Source organism: Apis dorsata, unplaced genomic scaffold (genome assembly GCF_000469605.1).
Source record: "Apis dorsata unplaced genomic scaffold, Apis dorsata 1.3 scaffold_73, whole genome shotgun sequence".
Taxonomy (NCBI): Eukaryota; Metazoa; Arthropoda; class Insecta; order Hymenoptera; family Apidae; genus Apis; species Apis dorsata.
Genome location: NW_006263371.1, coordinates 1,183,743 through 1,185,697, shown reverse-complemented (window position 1 = coordinate 1,185,697; position 1,955 = coordinate 1,183,743). Strand labels below are relative to the sequence as shown.

The window sequence follows — 1,955 nt, the reverse complement described above, 5'->3', positions numbered from 1 at the left end:
TTTTTTTTTTTTTTTTTTTTACTAAGCTGTCATAGTTGGAAATTTCCAGAGGGGACAGTGAAAAATAGATACGATTTTTCGACAGAGACACGGAACGATTGGTTAATCCTGTCGTATTTTCAGCTTCCGGGGAGGAGGGTACGAATTTTCGTACGACGTGTTTCCCGTGAAACGAATGAAGTGGTCCTTTTTACACTTCGGTTTACCCTTTTTCGGGGACGAATTTGCCATAATCGAATCGTATATATATATCGTAAATTATATTTGTAGATATTAAAGGATTAGTATATAAAAAATATCTTTCTTCATTCTATATTATAATATGAATATTCTATGATTGAATTTAAGTAAAATATCGACTATTATATTATTTATTGTGATTGAACGAAACACATACGTTGATAGATAAAAGAAATACAAAATACTTACGAATTATTTGGATTCTAATATCAAAAAATATTTTTTAAAAGGAAGATTTAAAAAGAATTTATGGAATAGCGAAAGATTCTTTTGCGATAAAAATTCAGATTCAATCACAAGGCAAAGCGTCCAAAATCTGCTGGATAACTGCCTCCATTTTTTTTTTTTTTTTTTTATCAAACTCTCCCTCAATCTTTGCAAATCGCCTTTGATGGCGTTATATCATAAAGTTTTCCTGGATTAACCATGTTGGAATAATTAAACTTAACGAAAAAAGGACGAATATGAAAAATAACCGACTGCGCGAGGAAAAAGTGATCCGGTCGCTTTGCCGAGTTTTTCGTCGTTTTAACGAAATTTTTTCACGACTGGGTCAGAGGATCTGGCACCTCTCTGCTCCGATTTCAAATGCATCTCCAAATTTCCATCGGATCTAGCTTGGTTTCTTGTTCGCCAATGCGAAGGGGGAAAAAGAGAGGGAAATCAAAATTTGAAAGGAATTCTTTGAAGGAATTTAATTTTTAAGGGAATATTCGTTGCAAAAGAAACTTTTCTCGGAAAAAGAGGAATTTTTGGAGAAAATTTTCTTCGGGAAAGATGTAAGAGCAAAGCGATCTTTAAAGATTAATTTTTAAAAGAAAACAATTTCTTAACAATTTTACATTTTCTTTACAATTTTCGTAAAATTTTCGTAAAACTCGAATTAACGAGTCGTCACTTACCTTCTTGGCGTCATTGTTGTTATCGGCCGCGTGATGTGGTTGTGGACTCATTGCAGCACCATTGCTAACTGCTCCGCTTTGCGACAAAAGCTCGTCGCTACCCCTCTGAAACAATAAGAAAAAAACCACCAAATTTTAACGTATAACCCATCAAATCGCTCGACATATAACAATAAAAAACATTCATAATCCCTCTCTCCTTACAAATAAAAAAAACCATCCTTATTTACTTACATATCAAAAAGAAAAACAAATAATCAAAAATATACACAAAAAAAAAACTACAAAAAATACTATGATTATAAATAAACTCCAAAATTAAACAAATCCAATTCTCTCAACCGCCATGTTCTAAAATCGTCTTAAAAAAAATTCCACCATCCCAAAAAAACCTCCCTCCTCCTCCTCCATTCCCAACCCAACTCCCTCTCCACCAAGAAACCATACCGGTTCCCCGGTTACACCGGTCCCAAGGTGGATTATTAAAATCCTTCCAACTCCGTAAACACGTTTAACCGTCGATTCTCCGCGGTAACAGGATCAGGAAGACCCCCCATCTCCCCCCTTGCTCCGGCTCTAATTCCACGAGTTGATCCCTCAAAGGAAGCGCGACGACGATAAACAGGATCCGCGCGTGTGCCCGATTCCTAGATCCGATCCCCGTAAAGTAAAGGAGAGGAGGCACAAGTATGGCGACCTTTCAACCGGGGAAAATACCCGCTGCTCGCCGCGAGATAATTCATAAGCTCGTGGGCGGTGGTTGCGGAGGAGAGATGGCGGCGCTGCCAGTCATCTCGCCCGAGAGACAGAATG

At 37.4% G+C, this 1,955-nt stretch overlaps 1 protein-coding gene across 20 annotated transcripts in view; it reads right to left on the bottom strand.

Moving 5' to 3' along the window:
• The window catches only part of LOC102680558 (polypyrimidine tract-binding protein 2), a 503,794-nt gene that overhangs the window by 145,864 nt on the left and 355,975 nt on the right, over positions 1-1,955 (bottom strand). For all 20 annotated transcript variants that reach the window (XM_006610297.2, XM_006610300.2, XM_006610301.2 and 17 more), the window contains one exon: positions 1,143-1,247. In XM_006610297.2, coding sequence (XP_006610360.1) covers positions 1,143-1,247 — 105 coding nt within the window. The remainder of the gene's footprint in view (positions 1-1,142; positions 1,248-1,955) is intronic.